This window comes from Ranitomeya variabilis, chromosome 3 (assembly GCF_051348905.1).
Source record: "Ranitomeya variabilis isolate aRanVar5 chromosome 3, aRanVar5.hap1, whole genome shotgun sequence".
Classification (NCBI taxonomy): Eukaryota; Metazoa; Chordata; class Amphibia; order Anura; family Dendrobatidae; genus Ranitomeya; species Ranitomeya variabilis.
In genome coordinates this window covers 655,309,529-655,326,330 of record NC_135234.1, presented here as the reverse complement: position 1 = coordinate 655,326,330, position 16,802 = coordinate 655,309,529, and the positions used below count along the sequence as shown (strand labels likewise).

At 40.0% G+C, this 16,802-nt stretch overlaps 1 protein-coding gene across 3 annotated transcripts in view; it reads left to right on the top strand.

Moving 5' to 3' along the window:
- The window catches only part of AGAP2 (ArfGAP with GTPase domain, ankyrin repeat and PH domain 2), a 405,703-nt gene extending 389,971 nt beyond the window's left edge, over nt 1-15,732 (top strand). For 2 of the 3 annotated variants that reach the window (XM_077297782.1, XM_077297781.1), the window contains exons 12-17: nt 3,306-3,449; nt 8,924-9,072; nt 9,543-9,633; nt 10,503-10,725; nt 13,309-13,564; nt 13,871-15,732. In XM_077297782.1, coding sequence (XP_077153897.1) covers nt 3,306-3,449; nt 8,924-9,072; nt 9,543-9,633; nt 10,503-10,725; nt 13,309-13,564; nt 13,871-14,077 — 1,070 coding nt within the window. In that variant the 3' untranslated portion in view covers nt 14,078-15,732. Of the gene's footprint in view, nt 1-3,305; nt 3,450-5,810; nt 5,871-8,923; nt 9,073-9,542; nt 9,634-10,502; nt 10,726-13,308; nt 13,565-13,870 lie in introns of all 3 variants that reach the window. The other variant, XM_077297780.1, reaches the window with a different exon arrangement.
- Nucleotides 15,733-16,802: the final 1,070 nt, after the last annotated feature.

The window sequence follows — 16,802 nt, the reverse complement described above, 5'->3', positions numbered from 1 at the left end:
TGTAGTGAAAACAGCCTCTACGTTTGTTCTGCTCTCCCTGAGGGCATCCCTCAGACTAAAGAACATTGTAGACTTGCCTTGAAAACAGCTCCTCCTATTGACCATGTGACTAGGAGCTGGCCAATAGGACATCGGATTCACATCTCAGATCCTTACAAAACAATAATTATGAGTCATTGTACAGTTTCACCATTAGGTGGCGCCAGAACACAGCAAATGAGAAAAGCGTTGCATCTAAAATGGAGGTGATTAGAAATGGAGAATTACAGCTCACAAATGCAGGGGATAATGTAGAAGGGCCGTTAGACAGTGAGCTGTAGTGTACAGAAGCTACTCACAATCCTGGATTACTTAAAGGGAAGGACACACTCTGGACTGGGTCACTACAATATGACTTGTGTCATGCATTTTCACCAGTTTTCCCCTTTGCATGCCCGATCTCTAATTTGCAATCCACTCTGAGCTGGTGGAAAGAGATGAGCTGCGGTGATCTCTTCCAGAGCTTCAGAGCTCAGCACACAGAAAGGGATTCCTCATCTTCATTCCTTTTTAGCACACAAACGATGCAGCAGCATAGAGGACATTTTACAGCAATAGTGGTCAGTGTAGATATGAATCCAACTCTGAGGTGAGGAAAAAGATTTGTTAGAAAGTTGAGCACAATCTTTCTGTGTCTCCCTATGCCTGATTCCTCACTCTGCTCTTCTTTCCTCCTCCATTCTCCCCTTTGTAAGAGTATGATGTGACATGACACCACACATGGCGCCATATAGTGTGTCTGAGCCAAATGGATTTGAGCCGTTATTTCAGAGTGGATAGTGAGGATAGTGAGTTTAGGGGGTCAGAGAGAGGGAATGAAGTGTCTTCAAAGCAGATTTCTGTGATAAGATATATTGCAACGCTTGTTATAAGGGATAAAGTCTCTTCTTGTGTAGAGTGACATGCCTGACATGCAAGTGTAAGGAGACTTACAGGCCATGCAATGCTCCTCTGGGAAATTGAATATTCAAATTGCCTCTTCAGAGTGAAAGAGGACTTGAATTCTAGTGCCACCTATTGGCAGTTCCACTCTTAAAGCTCAATATCAGCTCTTTAGCGAGCATTGCCACATTACTTAGAATACAAGTTTGTTATATTCACCTGTACTACTGATGTATGCAATGCTTGTGGAAAATCCAGTCTTATTTGGCCCCTTAACAGCCACTGATATTCATTAAAACGGTGCGCCCAACGAGATCTGCCGGCCGGCACCCGACAACAGCAGGGATTTTTCCTAGTGGTTCCTTTTGATCACTGTGATAGACCCTATGAGGTTAGACAATAAGGCACAGGGAACGTCAGAAACAAAAAAGACAAATTTCTAAGAGTGTTTTATAATACAGATTAGCTTAAAAAAAAATTGGATTTTGGGGTCGGACAACCTCTTTAAATTGTAAGCCCCAGTGGGGCATAGTGATGATGATGGCTGTAAAATGCCTGCAAACTACGGTAATTAATATGGATGCCATAATATAGAGAAAATAAGAATTTATTTCAATATCCCGGTCTGCCATGTGTTATGTCTGGCATTTGAATTGAATATTTAGTCCATACATAATATTCAATTCAAATGCCTTAAAAAATACTTTTCCATGGATTTGGTTTTTGATGTTTTACTCATTTGAAACAAATCAAAATGATGCAGTAGTCAAAAAGCACAGTAAAGGGAAAATAGTAGTGTCCTCAGGGGCCATACCTGGTGGTCTCCTGCATGCTTCCCCCCCCTATTCATGACCTATATGTTTATATCATGCAGTATTTGCGCATTATAGCGCTGTCTATTGATCAGCACTTTCGGTATGAATTTATCCCATATATACTGTTGAAGTAGTATTATTCTTTTGCAGGTTGTTGGGACCATGCCTAACAATTTCTGTCCCCATGGTCAGTTGCCTGTACCTAAGGGAGCCTTTATAAATTATTTTAACTGTGCTGCATTATCTTGTTCAGTAAAGCATGTAGGTTTTGGGGAATCCTGGTTATTTGTACACTAGATGGTGGCCAGATTCTAACGCATCGGGTATTCTAGAATATGTATGTATGTATGTACGTCGCGCTTAGCACAGCCACGTGGTATATAGCACAGCCACGTAGTATATAACACAGCCACTTAGTATATAGCACAGCCACGTAGTATATAACACAGCCATGTAGTATATAGCACAGCCACATATTATATAGCACAGCCACATAGTATATAGCACAGCCACGTAGTATATAGCAGGCACATAGTATATAGCAGCCACATAGTATATAGCACAGCTCACATAACACAGACAGCCATGTAGTATATAGCACAGCGACGTAGTATATAGCAGCCACGTAGTATATAACACAGCCCACATAATATATAGCACAGCCCACGCAGTATATAACACAGGCCATGTAGTATATAGCAGTGTGGGTACCATATCCCTGTTAAAAAAAAATTAAAAATAATAAAAAATAGTTATATACTCACCGTCCGGCGTCCGGCAAAGCTGTGCCGATGCGCGCGATGCTGCCACCAGCTTCCGTTCCCAGTGATGCATTGCGAAATTACCTAGATGACTTAGCGATGACTTAGCGGTCTCGCGAGACCACTAAGTCATCTGGGTAATTTCGCAATGCATCACTGTGAATGGAAGCTGGCGGCAGCATCGCGCGCATCGGTGGACGGTGGAAGGTGAGAATAGCACAATTTTTTATTTTTTTTTATTATTTTTAAAATTATATCTTTTTACTATTGATGCTGCATAGGCAGCATGAATAGTAAAAAGTTGGTCCGGGATGGCGACACACTGGCGCTGACTGGAGGGGAGTAGGGAGGGGGCACTGACTGGAGGAGAGTAGGGAGGGGCCAGTTTGCGGCCGGACTAAGCCTGTCGCTGATTGGTGCCGGCCTGCCAGCAGCGACCAATAAGCGATGCGGGGTTTCCGTTACGGAAGTTACAAACAGACGGAAGTACCCTTAGACAATTATATATATAGATATTCCATTGTGGCTTAGGTGTGAGCTACTTTTGGTGGTGCAGCCTTTTGAGTAATCTGAGACTAATGTCTGACACACAAGCCCCAGTGCAGTCCCCACATTGAGTGATAGAGGTTTCTGACAGTAATATTCACATTACATTGACTTATACACTTTGTGAGTGTCCTATTACTGTGTGAAAGATTAATAACACTTTTAGGGGAATCATTAGTGAATTTGTCTTTTGATTCTATATTGAATTGACCTCAGCCTGTATCTGTATGTCTTAATGGAATTTTTTTTTTTTCAAAACCAGAAAGTAGTTCTACTGGAGATGTGATTTCTAGCCCATCCAGCAATAAGGAGCCCCCACCCTCTCCAATGACTGAGAAAAAGAAGAACAAAAAGAAAAAGAATATCACTCCCTCGAAAACAGAGGGCTCAGCGGGCCAGGCGGATGGTGAGTCCTCTGTAGCCTTATGTATAACAAGATGTCACAGTCCACAGAAACACTGTCATCCTGCCATTGCCTACGATTGCAATGATCAATTTCTATTTTAAAAGAGCCTCAATCATAAAATAAAGTACTAAGCAAAGTTATTATTGGGAAGCTGTTAGCAGGTTTTTGCTGTGTTATCTAAGAGCAAGATGATGAAAGGGCAGAGACCCTGATTCCAGCGATGTATCTCTTACTGGGCTGTGATTGGCTCATTCACTAAAATCAGTATTTTATCAGTAGGAAATTACCACTACAGGACTAGGTGTCGTGTGCCTCATGGTCCAACTATACCCTCACCATTGATTAGCAACTTTCTGTCAATATACAGTATACACATAAAGTTGCCAATCAGTGGAGTGGGCGGGTTATACAGAGCTCAGCATTCAGAGCACTGCTGGATCTGAAACTGTGATTTTATCACAACTGCTGCACTTGATAAATTAAGCAAATACATCACTGGAATCAGGGTCTTTGTCCCCACATTATGCGGCTGTCAGATTACATAACTAAACCTACTGACAGTCATCTTTACCTTATTAACCCATTCAATATGTCTCTTATTGTTTCATATTTACTAAAATGTCACAATTTTATAATCAGTAATATAGTACTCTTTATAATAGAGCCTATTTGTAAGATGGTGCTTACATACCACTATGGACTGATTGGGTGGGAGCTTATGCTTTTCATAAAGAAGATCTGGGGTGAAGGTGTGAATTACAATGCTTTGTTGAGATGCAGAACGGTATATGATACAGTATGGTGGTTGGCATAGGATAAAGAACCCCCTCTCTGTATAATCATCAGCCTCTGACATCAGAATTTGACGGACTGTATGTACAGCTATTATTTACTGATCTGTCAATGGAAATGTAGTTAATTGGACACAATATTGGGCCACAGGCAGGTAATGCTTTACATTAAAGGGACATTAGATTAAAGTTAGCCAAACTCGCTGATATCAATGGGATTAGAAAATTGCCTCTTCCCTTCCAGAAGGTGTCAGGAGACATAAGGGAAGGTTTTTTTTAATTCAATCGCTCACTACTTTTATTCTCAGGGAGATTTCTCCTTTCTCTTTCCATTAATAACACATGAATATTGCGAGAAGTCAAGCAGCTGTTCCAGCCTTGTCTCTCTGCAGTGACGACACTTTGTCTACAACGTATGATTGCTGGAGCCAATCACTCAGGTGATGCCATAGTAGACAGCAAGAAACGCCTGAGACCAGTGATTGTCTGCAGCAGTCATACGTTGCAGCCCTTTTAAAAAAAAGATTGGAGGAGAGCAATGGAGAGGCAGTGTCAGAGGCTCCAACAGGTAGCACAGAACCCATATAACTGGTTAAAGAAGTATGACATTTTTTTGTTATAGGTCGCGAACCAAAATATCAATCTGTCTTCAGAACTGAGTCTGTATTACACAGTAACTGCAGCTGAAGCGCCCTCAATCACTGCCTTGTAAACACTTGAGTGCCGCAATTTGGTTCCCATCGACACCCAATGGGGGATCCAATGGGTTTTCATGGCCCCTGGGGGCCTGCAAAGGCTCCAAAACTGGCATGTTAGTTCTCATGTGAAACTCACCTACTGACTGGACTATGGGAGCACACAATTATGCTATACACTAGGGGGCCATAAAAATAAAATAAAAATACTTATGGGTCTCAGAAAACAATGAATTTTTTCATCACTACAATAACAGAAAAATACACGAATGTGATATCGTCATAACCATACCGAACTGGAGAATTATATTACCAGGTCCTGTTTACCACACAATTGCATTTTTTTTTGCAATTTTAGCTCATTTAGCATTTTTTCATATTTTCGGTATTTTATATGGTTAAATGAATGGTGTTATTAAAAATGACGCCACATACTGCAAAAACAAGACCCTTTTTTGTCTGTGTCAACAGAAAAATAAAAGTTATGGCTCTTGGAACATGGCAAATAAAAAAGTGAAAGTACAAAGCGAAAAATTCCCTGATTATTAACGGTCTAGTAGTAAAATTCCAGCCACCTGGGACAATAATTTTAGGTTACATCTGTGAGCTTCTGTTCAGACAAACTGGTAAAAAATTTTCCTTAACAAAATGGCGATAAATGGCCTAGCTGTGTATCTGATATATTTTTGTGTTTGTGACCATGCATGTGCAGCTACTGTGTTTTGTATGGCTCTTTTTATACCAGCTTTCCTTTATAAGAACTCTGCTCCTTGTGCCTGACTTCTTGCTTTCCTGTTTGCTTTAATTCTGCCATTTTCTTCTCTTTATTCTGCCCTTTGTCCTTCCTGCTTCGCCTTCCCCGGACCACACACCAGCCAAGCGCAAAATGTGGAAATTAAAAACATTTGGTAGTTTAAGAAATATTTATAAAACAGGTAACAAGAAACATATAATAGCTTTGTCTATATTTTATCCCAGGTTAATTGGTGTGATGAGAGGATAGTACTGTTCTCTGGTAACAAAGTTCTTCTGATATGTCGTAGATACATGTGGAAACATCACATTGAAGTTTGCATTTCAGACTACAACTGATTTCCAGAATTAAAGGGCTCTACAGATGCAGAAGAGTGAGAAATAAAAACATCATACTACTTGCAAAAGGGTTGAAAATGACTGTTCTTGTGAACCCTCTTACAAGAGATGGCTGTTTGAGTTGAGTGCTTTCAGCCCCCCATGTCCCACCTGGACTTATTGCACTTCTGATTTTGCTGTTGATACGGACCGCCCTGTGTATTGTGTTCTACTATGTCATTGCATTCGGTGCACGTTCGGTGTGGGTATGTGGATAAATGTTGGGCTTGGAAATCATATCTTAGGTGCTATCCTAAACTGTCCCTGGGTTGGAGGTGTTAATTGTCATTGTATGGAGTGACACTGAGAAGTTTCTGCATATGAGATCACCATGATGACGTACCTTGAACATGGTCCGTGTTACCTAGGGGTGGCACGCGAAGCGAGAAGGAACTAGGCTACCTAATATAGCCCACAACTTGTAAATGGACAGCAGACATGTTTTAAAGTGTTGTGTCATCTCAGGTTATGGAAGAGAGAGATTGCTTCTTTGATTGTTCCAGGTGGAGAAGGTTGTCCATGCCTGTAATGCGAGATGGAGAATTGACTTTCTATTGTAGAGCCGACCACAGCCCCAAAACAGAACCTGGGAAAGTATGGAGGCATGTCCTCGTGTCTCTGTGGCAAACTGACAGAGCCGTGACGAGAATTTGACTCCTGAAAAGATTGGAAGGGGTGTAATCAATGTTGGCATCTGAAATGTTGACAAGCTAAAAGTCTAGGAGATCAGAGTCGAGATCCAAAAGTTACTGTACTGTGAGTAAGGAGTGTTCCACTGTAGAAATAAGGGTCTTAGGTGTGAGAGTGAGGAACACGCTGAACGCAAATGCCAGCTGTGCCGGGGAACGCCCGGGCGAGTGGGAGAGCAGTAGAAGGGAAGAGAATCCTGACGGAGGGTGAGCGAAACTCTGGAGGACAGATAAAGGCATGAATTGTGTGTTTGCTCATCACTTGTTCCTAGAACTGTAAATATGATAAATAATGGTTAAATATCTGTATTTTGCATCAAGTAAAGTTATCCATGTTCTAAGACACTGTCCCTAGAGGGGAATCACATGTCAGGGACATCCTGTAAATGACACTGAGGTTTACTGTCTACGATGCATAGTCAGCACATTTCTTACACGCCCTTAGAAGCATGTTAGATTTCCAGTAACAGAGCCTTGCGTAGAGGGAGTAAGCATCCTACAGAGACCTATTATATTGGAAATCCATGACTATGATGTATCAGAATGTTATGTAATGAACCTGCCATTTATAAAGTAAAATAATTGTTTCAACTAAGAAGTAAATACTTAAGTATATTGAAATTACTACATGAGCCATTTTGTACATTTCTGGGCCTTCAAAAAATCCTTTGATGGTCTTTAAATGGTTGCCTATAATTAAATATTACATTGCTCCGTTATATCACACTATAGATCATATTTCATCAGATGAATTAAAAAAATGCTATTGAGTCTAAATATTGCTCTATGCATACTTGTTATGGTAAAAAAAACAACAACTAAAAAAAAGACCCCAGACAAATAAATGCCACCTACACTAAATCATATAAATTAGGTATCATATATAGTCATAGATATATAGGACTGCTGAATGCTAAGGTTCAGCGCCAAAAGTATCACAACATACAAGAAAGGAGGGCACACACAGAACTATAAAGGTACAAAAAATTATTTATTGGAACAAAAATACAGCAATGATAAAAACACTAAAAGACATAAAATAAGCCCAAACGCTCAGTAGTGAGCCAAAAATAATTGTGGCACCACAGCTGAACAGGGACCAATAGTATAATAGCAGCAGAAAAATATTGTACGTAATAAAGATAGTTACAAAGATATACCAAGATATAATGACCCACAGTAGGACTATTAAAACCAAGTTCCTAGAAAGTGCATAGTGCATAAGGCTACTGCAGTGGACAAAAAACGAAGGTACTGACTAAGGTGTTGACTCACATAGCATATAGTGCCACAAATATAAATAAAACGATGGTTTACCTGTAAGCAGCTATGGTGCCACAACCCCTACGCGCGTTTCGGCAGCATGCCTTCGTCTCACTGTTCTGTGTGCGCCCTCCCTTCTTGCATGTTCTGATACTTGTTATGGTGCCCACTCTCAGATCAGGAGGTGAGTCTGAGATACTGGCAAAAGGGAATCAAATTGACACAAGAGATCTCCATCACAAGTATATTAAGGCAATGTCTGGACACAAGAGCCTTTCTATAAATTATTCCATTTGAAAAAAATGTTATTTTTTGCTGGACATAACAGAGAGATTTAACACCTAAAGGGAATCAGTCAACAGTTTTTTTCTTATGCGATTGAGAACAGCATGATGTAGGGGCAGAGATCCTGATTCCAGCAACGTGTCACTTACTGAGCTACTTGATGCAGTTTTGATAAAAGCCCTGTATTCTCTGCTGTAGATTCCTCTGTGCTATGAATTGTGAGCTCTACATAACCCCGCCATCACCTTTGATTGACAGCTTACTATGTACATTTTTAGCTACCAATCAGTGATGGGGGCATGGTTACACAGATTAGCTGGACTGGCACTTAGTCCAGCATTGATAATCCCCTGCTGATAAAACACTGATTGTATTCAAACTACAGCAAGCAAACTGAGCAAGTGATATATCCTTGGGATCAGACTGTCTCTACATCATGCTGCTCTCAGATTAAATAGCAAAAACCTGCTGACAGATTCCCTTTATTTATGAGACAACCCTCTAATGGAGCTAAATTCACACGTTTGATATGAAAGAAAGTGTCAATTAATAAAACAGGCGCATTGTTAGTATATTTGTTGTAATGACCAGTGCCTAATTATTTCCATTTCATCCTGAAGAAGAGAACTTTGAATTCATCATTGTGTCTATTACTGGACAAACATGGCATTTCGAGACCAGCAGTTTTGAGGAAAGGGACTCTTGGGTCCAAGCTATAGAAAGCCAGATTCTTGCAAGTCTTCAATGCTGTGAAAGCAGCAAGAATAAGGTAAGCCTTCAAAACTGGTTGTACCAACTGATATTGAAAGCTCACGTAATTCAGCAAAAACAAGAAGTTCTTCCCCTTTGGATAATTACTACATATCTGAAAAGGTCCTATGGCAATAAACTGATAACAAAATGCCCCTCCGGTGGGAAAACGAGGTGTAATCTGTGGGGGAATCTGGCCCTGAGTGTTCAGTTTTCCTACATTGCCTCCAGAGGAGAAATTAGACATTACACCTCGTCCATTCAACTCAATAGGTTGTATGTCTAATGCAAGACAGTACAAGCCCTCCAGGCCACGAGACTTCTTTTTTTTATGACTATGGTTATGTCTTAGTTTTCTATAGATTAGATTGTAGGATACGTGTTGCTCCTTCTACAGTGGAGGGCTTTGTACAGAGAACAAGAGTAGATTAAAAATGTGATCATTGGAAACTGAAAATGTCTAACTACTATATAAATGTGTCATTTCAGGCCCGCATGGACAGCCAAAGCGAAGCTGTAGCCATTCAAGCTATCCGGAATGCTAAAGGAAATAACTTCTGTGTAGACTGTAATTCTCCAAGTATGTGGCTTTTTATTTACTGTTATCCAATCTTAGAAAACCCAAGTGAATGACATTATAAAATAAGCACATCAATATTTGGGATAGTTTGCCTTCAGAAGAATTATTCCTTTTGCTCCAAAATCCATGTAATTTCAAGAAACCCTTCTCTACATTTTTCTGCAAATTTAGTGCAGCATCGGTGTATGCACTCGACATGCTTTCTCCTTGTGAGGACCATCTCGTTGTTCTACACATACACCGATACTGTGGCAATGTGTGTATATGAGGGAGAAGCACACGTAGGATCTCAGTCAAGACAAAGATAGACCTAGTGAAACCATAGCTGACGATTAGAGAAGGTGTAGGGCCAAATGGCCAAATATGGTACATCTCACCATTCAGTCCAATCAACGGTGCATTGACCACCTAATTTGCATATCACTTTAACAAAGGTTTTCATGGGATCTATAACGTTGATTTTGGAACAATAGGTATGACTCCTCTTAGCGCAGGCTGCCCAACATAAAGATGTGCATACTTTACAAAGTTATTCCTGACATACAAACATTTCTGATTTTGGGAACCAGAAGAACATGTCCTGCTCCTGGGCCTGATGAATTTTGAAATAATTATCAAGTAGTAGTTATTTTTTGTTGGAATGATATACCAATATTAATACTATAGATCCTTAGCACCTAACACTTCAGTTGTTGTACACCATAAACTTTACACAAACCCAGAAAGAGTTCCTGCTGCATCTGGTTGCAAAACAAAATCTAACTTTTTTTTTCATTTGCTAAATATTGAAATAAAAAATGCAGTTTATTGATATGGTCAAAACTGGATATTAGTAATTACTGCAATAAAAAACAATCTTTTATCACTAGATCCCACCTGGGCGAGCTTAAATCTTGGAGCCTTGATCTGCATTGAATGCTCAGGAATTCATCGAAACCTTGGTACACATCTGTCCCGTGTGCGCTCCCTGGATCTTGATGACTGGCCTCTTGAGCTGACACTTGTCTTAACTTCTATCGGCAATGAAATGGCCAACAGCATCTGGGAGATGACAACTCATGGGCGGACTAAGCCAAACCCTGACTCCTCAAGGTACAATATTTCTTACTAATAAGTCTTCTTATTAATAGTGTAATATTAGGCAAGTAAATCACATTAAGGTGATCCTTCTAGATTTGGTTGAGAGGAGTCTTATACTTGATAATCACATCTCAGCGTTTAAAAAAAATAAATTGTTTTCTACTATAAACTACATTACTAAGTCTATGCCAGGGTCTCCGCCCTTCAAACCTTCCACAGTCCCATCGCGCACTCTTGGAAAAGCTCCACTTCTGCACCACATCCTCACCATTCACACATTAGCAGTTCCCATCGAACACCATATTACATACATAGCCAGCAGCTTTTGTTTTGGCCAAAAGATTTTTTTAAGCCTGCTACCTACACTCATTTAGCCTGACCATCCTCTACTCTAACCTTTTAAAAATGTCTTAAAATATCTAATACTCTTTTTTAGGTATATTTTTATTTATCTTTCCTTAAGGGAATGTGTCACATACATTTTTCAAAATGTCCAATAATATTACAAACAAGAAATAAATACCGTCACACCATGATCGGACCACATATCACCACCACATAGTGACAGAATAATACCACATACACAGGACAAATACCACCACACCATGACCAGACCACATATTACTGTCACACAGTGACCGAATACAACAATACTGATCATTAATAAAAAACTCAATACCAATATTACCCTAAGTGCCATTAAGCACACAAGCTCTGTACATAGTATACAGTGTATAGTGTAAGTGTACAGGCAATACAGTGAATTAACAGTGACTTTATACACTTGAGTTCTGTATATAGTGTCAGTATACAGGTAATACAGGGATCAACATTGCCATTATACACAGGAGCTATGTACATATAATATAGTGTATAGTGTGCGTGTACATGTAATACATGTAATACACTGACTCACCAGTCATGTCTCTAGCTGAAGATATTCACCTTCGCTTTTCTTCTTTATCCAGCGCAGACTGCTATCATGTCTTCCATCCAAGACTCGTCTCTACACAAAATAGCCCAAAGTATATATAGAGCACTGCTCCCAGAACACAGTCCCAAATTTTACTTCTACACTATGCCTTATGAAGAAAAGTGACATAGTGCCCCCTGCACTGTAACAGGACACCCCCCCACTGAAAACAGTATCATCAGAAATAAAACACAGCATAGCGGTAATAATATCACTTTACTAGCCACTTCAGTAATAATGTCCCACATCCTGACCCCTTCCTGTAATAACATCCTCCATCCTGACCCCCATGTGTCTCATTCCTGGCCTCATGCGTTCTCCCATCCTGGCCCCATATGTCTCCATCCTGCCTCCTATGTTCTCCCATCCTAGTCCCATGTGTCTCATTCCTCACCCCATGTGCTCTCCCATCCTGCCCCATGTGCTCTCCCATCCTGGCCCCATATGTCTCCATCCTACCCCCATATGTTCTCCCATCCTGGCCCCATGTGACTTCATCCTGGCCCAATATGTTCTCCAATCCTGGTCCCTATGTCTCCATGTCTTTTCTGAATGCTTGGCTCTGAATAACTCAGCCGATTCGACTGATTGGCTGCTTTCTGTGTACACTGTACATTGGCAAAAAGCTGCCAATGGGTGGTTGGGGCATAGTTATACAAAGCAGGACGACTACATGGCACATAACAACTAGTCCTGAGTGATAATCTCAGCTGATAAAACACTGGCTTTATTGAAATTGCAACGAACAGCCCAGTAAGTGACATCACTGGAATCTTGGTTTCTACCCCTACATAACGCTGCTCTCAGCATACTTAAAAACTACTAACAGATTCCACTTAATATTGATTAAGGATAATCACTGCCTAATTATATCAAGAGTACCATGGCTTGGACCAATAAATATGGTATATATGGATAATTTTGGTTATATACTCACTTGATTGTTATTCGTGGTATGGGTTGCTAAGAATCCGTGCAGGAAATCTGTTTGTGGTAAGCGTAATACTTGGGAGTATTGCTTCCTTTGGACCACCAAAATGCCCACTGATTGAATAAGTTTATATTTGCATTAATTAAATTATTAAACTGTGAATGCAACCTGATCCAATAATGTCGATAATAATGTTGATCCTGATCGTTGCAACCAATCACCTGCATATTTGAACACCAACAGGTTATTTATACAACACAATAACCACAAACTTTATAGTGAGTATACCAAATTGACATTATTGGATCAGGTTGCACTCCCAAGTATTACTCTTACCACAACAGATTTCCTGCACGGATTCTTAGCAACCCATACCACGAATAACAATCAAGTGAGTATATAACCAAAATTATCCATATATGCCATATTTATTGGTCCAATCCATGGTACTCTTGATACAATTAGCTCGGTGATTATCCTTAATCAATATTAAGTAGTTTCTTTCACTAACAGGTTATACACAGAACCAGCAGCTTTTTATACCACCTTTTTTCCCCCGAATTTCTTCAAACCCTAGCGTGGAGCTCCAGTGTGCAATCTTTCTATACTAACAGATTCCCTTTAAAAAATGTTTATTTGTTATTAGTTTTGATTTTCTGTTACAAAGGATTATTTCTCATTTGTTATTCAGGGAGGAGAGAGAGTCATGGATAAGAGCAAAGTACGAGCAGCGGTTATTTTTGGCTCCATTAAAAAGCCCTGGCATCTCATTGGTAAAGCAGCTGTACAAAGCAGTTCAAGACAAAAACCTTTCCAGTGTCTTACTCCTCCTCGCCCATAGCAACAAGGAGCAGATCAACAGTGCCACAGGAGACCGAGAAAGGCGGACTGCCCTTCATCTGGCCTGTGAGCTACCCCATGTGGTCATCACACAACTGCTTGTCTGGGTGAGGAATTATGTTACGGTGATCCTTTAACGTTTCCCAACCTCCAGTCCTCACGGCCCCAAACCAGTTATGTTTTCAGGATTTCTTAAGTATTGCAAAGGTGATGGAATTATCATCCAGGTATCAGAAATTGTCACAGTTTCCATCAGCAGTGCAATAATGAGGAAATCCTGAAAACATGATCTGTTGGGTGGTCATGAGGACTGTAGTTTGCGAAACACTGTTTTAAAGTCCTGTGTTTTCTAAGTACACATATAAATTAGCCAAATAAAGTTTATACTGACTTACTCAATCTTATTTCAACAGTATGGTGTTGATGTGAAGGCCAAGGACATTAATGGTCATACCGCCCTCTTCAATGCTAGGAGAGCTGGAAGTCAAGAGTGTGTGGATATCCTCCTTCAACATGGATGTCCCAATGAGCCCACAAGTTCTATGAGCACCCCTATCCTGAGGAGAAAAAGCAGTTGTTCCAGCATTATAAGAACTGATTCCCGGACTGCTCTTGTATAGTCCTAGTCAGCCATATCATTGAAGGCTGGCTTTGGATCAATGACTGTGGCCAGTGGAAGCTTGTCTGGTTGCTCTTCCGTGCTAATGTGTAATTTGTCATACAAAATGCAAAAGTCCAGTGTATATACTGATGGTGTATGTATATTTTGAAAGATTTTGATTAATGCCAGCCATCTTCATGATATTTGCCCATTGTAATGTTTTCAGATGACTTCCCCTTGTTGCTGTAATCCAGCATAGTAGTATTTAATGCCTTAATTCTTTCATTACTGAAAGAACAGTAAAACTGAACAGTCCCCGTCCATCAATGTTTACACCAGACAATTCTATCTAAACATACAGTATGTGAAATTCACCAATGTAACCACCAGATTCAGTGGTCAAGATGGGGCTTTTTATACATTGTAGGTTACTGCTATCTTAGAGAATGTATGAATAGATGTGGCCAGCCAGGGACATACATGTCAATTCCATCTCCTAAAGGTTTGCACTTTTATAGAAGAAACAGAAAAAAACGCAATATCACGCTGTGTATAGGCAATATTGTGACGTCATAGATGAAGGCCACCTTTCCCTATGGGTATACATTGTAGAGTAGAGCTTGCTTTGTTAATAAGGCCTCAATAAATATGTATTGTGATCAATCTTGCTACAATTTTTTCTCACTCTATTGTGATTTTAGAGTAATAAAATTGAAATTTTACAGAGATAGAGTAAGAATTATAAGTTGAAGCTCTTGGGCTAAAGTACATATGGCCCGCCACCTTCCAGGTGCCATTTTTAGAACTTGGGATCCTTAAGCGCAAGGGCTTGCACGTGACTGCTACTTCTGCACCCGTTAAACCACCAGCTGCACCACTGGGCACAGTAATGGCCCATAGCAGGCTACTGCCTCCATCTTACAGACGTCTATAGCATAAATCTCTAGTATGACTTTGTGCACTAGATCTTATGCTGACTAAGGCATTACAGACTAATAATTCAATATACTAAATATTGGATTAATTTTGAGAATAATAATATTGCGGTAATCAAAATGCTGTTCTTCTTTATCACTCACATGTAGTCCTGTCAATCTTCGGCAACCTTGGCCTAGTGACGAGACTATAACTTCACCAGTGGTGAAGTTAACACAATCTAATGGATATTCCATAAAGTATGAAAGAAAGCATACACAATTTTCCAAATTTTCCATTTGCAAATTGCCTCTACAGAGAGAAAAAGGACTAGAAGTATATAGCGCCACCTGTTGGAAGCAGAAATCCTAAAAGGAACTATCTTCAATGAGCCTTGCAACATAACTTGATATATGATACATGATATGGTGTTTCAGGGTATGAGATCTGATTTGGCTAGTTTAGAGGCTATGGAATGGTATCTAAGGGGTAACTTTTCTCCTTATGGAGAGTGACATGCCGGCCCTGGCATGACAATGTGAGGAGACTTATACGCCGTGTAATGCTTCTCTAAGAAATTAAATAAGCCGTATAAGTCTCTTTACATTGTCATGCAAGGGCCGGCATGTCACTCTCCACAAGGAGGAATGTTACCCCTTAGACCCCAATCCATATGTTCCATAAAATTTTGTGCAATGTGTATCCATGAAATTATAAGGCTTGCATACTACTAATAAATATGTCTTAACAGTGTAAGAGACTAAAGCGTTCACATTTCCTAATATAATTATATATGTCTTACCTGTTAGCGGATCTTAACATTAGAAAAGGGGCGAGGCATTGGTACATCTTCAGCCATGTCCTATGTAAATAGCAGTGAGGATGGCCCTCTTATTTGTTAGTAAGTCTTAGCACACTATTTAAACTCATTTGCTCTTAAAAATATTCTTCATTTTATGCAAATATTTATCACATTATGCGAAATGGGACAAAACTGGAGTAAACTAAGAGACAGCTACAACGCTAAGTTTTTTAATATGCATTTGTTGATAAAGATGAACAATAAACTAGACTTTATACAGTAAAGGTGCTCACACACCTTCTGTAGCTGTCTTGTAAATTCTCGTTTGGCCGACTCCTATTCCTCCTGACCTCCCCATAGACATGCACTCTCAGTTTAACCAAGCGTGCATGTGTTCTGTATAGAAACAGGAGAGTAAGGGTCTATTTACATGGTCTAACCTGGGGCACTAGACAATTGACGATCAGCTGCTTGTTTGCTGATCCATGGTCGTTTACTAGCCTGTTTACACAACTGACCCAGCTTCAGCTGTGCACTGAACGATCTGTAGTAGATTGTTTAGTGCTCATTGGCTGACATTTTTCTTTGCAACTCAAGTCTTGTTTACTCAGGACAATGTGCTGCCAAGAACAATGATCTTTTGTGCAGCAAAAAAAATCATATCACATGACAGATAAGTGTTTTGCTTGATTGTCTGATGATCAAATTATTCTCATTTGCTCACGGAAAGACAAGAAGCAAGAGAATGAAATGGAAAGGGAGAAGATAGAGATTAGATATTAAAAAAACAGTGAGGGTGATCAATGAGAGGAATAGGCTGCCACGAGAGGTGGTGAGTTCCCCTTCAATGGAAATCTTCAAACAGAGGCTGGATAGACATTGTGGGAGATGGTTTAGTGAATCCTGCATTGAACAGAGTGAGGGTTAGACATGATGACCCTGGAGGTCCCTTCGAACTCTAACATTCTATGATTTTATGATCAGCCACTTGTTTGGACTGCACCATTATCATGAAGAGCACTCTCTA